Raw genomic sequence first — 3,333 nt, forward strand, 5'->3', positions numbered from 1 at the left:
CCGCACACACGCACACAATCGTACACACCCGCGCGCAGGGAGCCCTCCGGGTGCCATCACCGCCCTGGGCAGGACCTCAGCCAACTTGGGCCCGGATCCATCCACGCCGGCTGGAGAAGGGCCACCGCAGCGAAAGCCCCGCCCCCGCGTCCCCTTGGCCAGCGAGTCCCCACAGGCAGAGCCAGGGGGCCAGGGCGCCCCCACCCCATTCACCTCGAGGGAGCAGCACCCGCTCCACAATCCCTAAACACTGGCGCCTCGGCCGCCGCAACCATCACACCCCAAATCAATCGCCCTGATATTGGCGTGTTGGGTGCGGGAGTGGGTTTGTCTCGCAGGCGTAGATATCATTTAACTCCTTCAAGCTGGCAGCCCATCCTAAACAAACAGCACGCTCCCTCCAACCCCTGCCGCTCTCCCCGCGCCCCATCCTCGGCCCCGCTGGCCAAGTGGTCGCCTCGCCGCCCCGCCGACACTCTGCTCGGGGCCCCTCCCCTCCCCCATCCGGGCCCCCGGCGAGTCCCGCTCCAGAGGCATCTCGGGGGCGAATTCCGCGGCCCCTCGCCCAGCCCAGCCCAGGGGGTCTGGCTTCCCAGGGCCTGCTCCACCGGGTCACCCCGCCGGAGGGGCACACGCCCGCCGGCTCGGCGCTCCGGAAAACACAGGTGCCGGGGGCGCGAGAGGAGGGTGGGCGGGAGGACTCACCGAACATCTGAATGTGCCCTTTGGTGATGGGATTGAAGCTGCCGCAGGCCAGCAAGATAACGTGGGTCTTGGTGGTCTCGGTCATCGTGCGTGTGGGCCCCTCGCGCGGGTCGAGGGGTCGCTTCCCTTTTTGTGTCTCGCTATGTCTGCAGAGACAGAAAGGAAGGCGAGGCTCCGGCGGTGGAGGCTGTGGACTCCAGGGAGCCGCTCCAGACGCACAGAGCGTCACTCCCCGCCTCCCCTTAACGCTTGCAGCCCCGGCGAGCTCCGAGCCTGCTTTTGGACTGCGCTCCTCTCTCTGGATTTCCCGAGCTTCTCTCGCCCTAGTTCCCCACCGCACCCTCTCTCTTGCCCCCACCCCACTTCACCTGGCCCCTGTCTCTTTTCCTGAATGCAAGACGTGGTGCCCAAGTCCAGACTCAGGAACATTGAAATCATGCTATGAACTCCCTCTCTGGCTTCCATATGATTTCGTTTTCCTCCCTCCCTCTCCCATTCCCCTCCCTCTACTTTCTCTTACGTTTCCAACTCCCCACCCCACCCTCAAAGTTAATCTTTTAAGTGATAAATTGATCATTTCAATAGTATGCATTCCTCCTTTGATGATTTCTAACTATTGCACTGACTTCAGGAGGATAGGGGAAGGAAGATACTAGCCTACAGGAGAGAGAAGGTAAGGGAGGGGGCAAGACAAGCCATTGGGAGCTTAGATACGTTGTTTTAAGTTGTTAAATACAAAAAATGGTTATCTGAATGGTAACCCCCCCCCCCACATAATTTACAACAGCAACAACAACAAATTATATATATATCCAGGTAGAGGCCCTAGTAAAGACTTCTGGTGGAATAAGTGCTCAGTTGCTAAACAACGTATAGTTTGAACCCACCAAGGGCTCTGTGGTTGAAAAGAGCTGGTGGCCCGCTGGTCAAGATTACAGTGTAGGAAAATGTACACTGTAGATCTACTTTGGTCACATAGGGTCGATGCATTGGAATCAACTTTATGGCACACAAGGAAACAAGGTTTTAGTATGCTTATGCAGATGAGACCAGGCCAATGTGTCTACAGTATATAAAGGGGTGAGGGTGGGGATAGCAGATTGGAGAAGTGATCAGGACTAGATCAAGTAGGAATAGTAGACTGAGGTAAGAGGCTTATACAGTTTTTCTTAGTGAAATATTTATAGCAGGATAATAGTAGGAAGGTATTGAAGCTTTTAAATTGGGAAGTGATGTGTGATTAACATTTTTATAAAAGCACTCTGCTGAGTGGAAAAGGGGTGCAAAAGAGAAGTCATGGAACGGCTTTGGGAGACTGGTGGTATTCTAAGCTAGTGGAGTTGAACTTCAGACTCAGGTTCATAGAGGTGGAAGTGTTGATGCCATAGTCGGCAGAAGGGTCAAACTGGAGAAGGAGGAAAAGAGAAAGCTGAGCAGATGTCTCGAAATTTGGCTTCAGCAAATGAGGAGATGGTTGTTCCACTGACTGAGACAAGAAAGATGGAGGAAGAGGCGATCTGAGGGATGAAATCAAGTGCCCTGTTCTGATACAGTAAATACAGCTAATAATTCTTAACTCAAAAGCCCATAAATAAAAATGTTTTCCTTCCTGTGCTTGAAAATTCCTAGATAAAATGTTACCTCATATTAGTGACTTAGTCATTTCTTCTTATCCATGAACATATAATAGGTATGTAGTTCAGTATGTGTTTTAATTTTGCTAATAGCAAATCGGTTTTATTTTTTGTATTGCAATTGTTTATGTTAGGTGGGGGGTTACATTTCAGATCATCAGCAGTTTGAACTAGTAGTCAACCCCCCTAGTAGTTTTCACTTACCCCACACCCTGGTTTCTCTTCTCCCTCTTTTGGCTCCTAACTTCCACTTTACCCATCAGCGCCAGTCAACAGTCTAGTACATTGATTTATCTTTCCTCCCTTGCTCTCCACTTCCCATCACCTGCCATGACAATCTCCACTGGTTCCCTTTAGGATGAAAATCTTTATCATGTTATTTTTAAAACAGATTTATTGGCATAGATTTTATGTATCAGACAACTCAGCATAATGTGTTCCAGGTGCATGCATGCCATGAAGTGTTTTGTGGTTTCCTCGTTATTCTTTAGTGAAGCATAGAATTCCATTGTGTGTATGTACCAGAGTTTCATTAGCCATTCTTCTACAGCTCGGCATTTAGGTTGTTTCTATCGTCTTGAATAGTGCTGCAATGAACATGGGTGTACCTCTGTCTATTAGTCCCATGACACTGTTTTAGGATATGCACCCCGCAGAGAGATTGCTGTGTCATATAGCATTTCTATTCCTAGTTGTTTGAGGTAGTAGCATATCGTTTTCAACAGTAGCTATATGTATTTACAGTGCCACCAGCAGTGTGTGAGGATTCCAATCTCTCCACAAAATTAAATCTATTTTCTGTTTGTTTCTTTGTTTTTTACTTGGCTGCCATTGTTGGTGTAAAATAGTGAGATAGTTTATTGTGCCAGCCTGGCTGATAAACACAAGTGGGATTAATTGAAGGGTGGAGGGAAAAATGGCTCAGTGAACCTTAGCTTTCTTGTCTCTCGCTCTTTGATCGTCGGACCAGTGTACGGCTGCCTTAGCTTGTTCT

At 49.6% G+C, this 3,333-nt stretch overlaps 1 protein-coding gene across 1 annotated transcript in view; it reads right to left on the reverse strand.

Annotated features, from left to right (window-relative positions):
• NMNAT2 (nicotinamide nucleotide adenylyltransferase 2) overlaps nucleotides 1–1,162 on the reverse strand; it is a 199,658-nt gene extending 198,496 nt beyond the window's left edge. Inside the window, exons 1-2 of the mRNA XM_004706685.2 lie at nucleotides 1,074–1,162; nucleotides 706–851 (exon numbers count right to left, since the gene is read on the reverse strand). Coding sequence (XP_004706742.1) covers nucleotides 706–790 — 85 coding nt within the window. The 5' untranslated portion in view covers nucleotides 791–851; nucleotides 1,074–1,162. The remainder of the gene's footprint in view (nucleotides 1–705; nucleotides 852–1,073) is intronic.
• Between the last annotated feature and the right edge of the window lie 2,171 nt (nucleotides 1,163–3,333).

This window comes from Echinops telfairi, unplaced genomic scaffold, assembly GCF_000313985.2.
Source record: "Echinops telfairi isolate 266 unplaced genomic scaffold, ASM31398v2 ScPeMD7_7424;HRSCAF=8462, whole genome shotgun sequence".
NCBI lineage: Eukaryota > Metazoa > Chordata > Mammalia > Afrosoricida > Tenrecidae > Echinops > Echinops telfairi.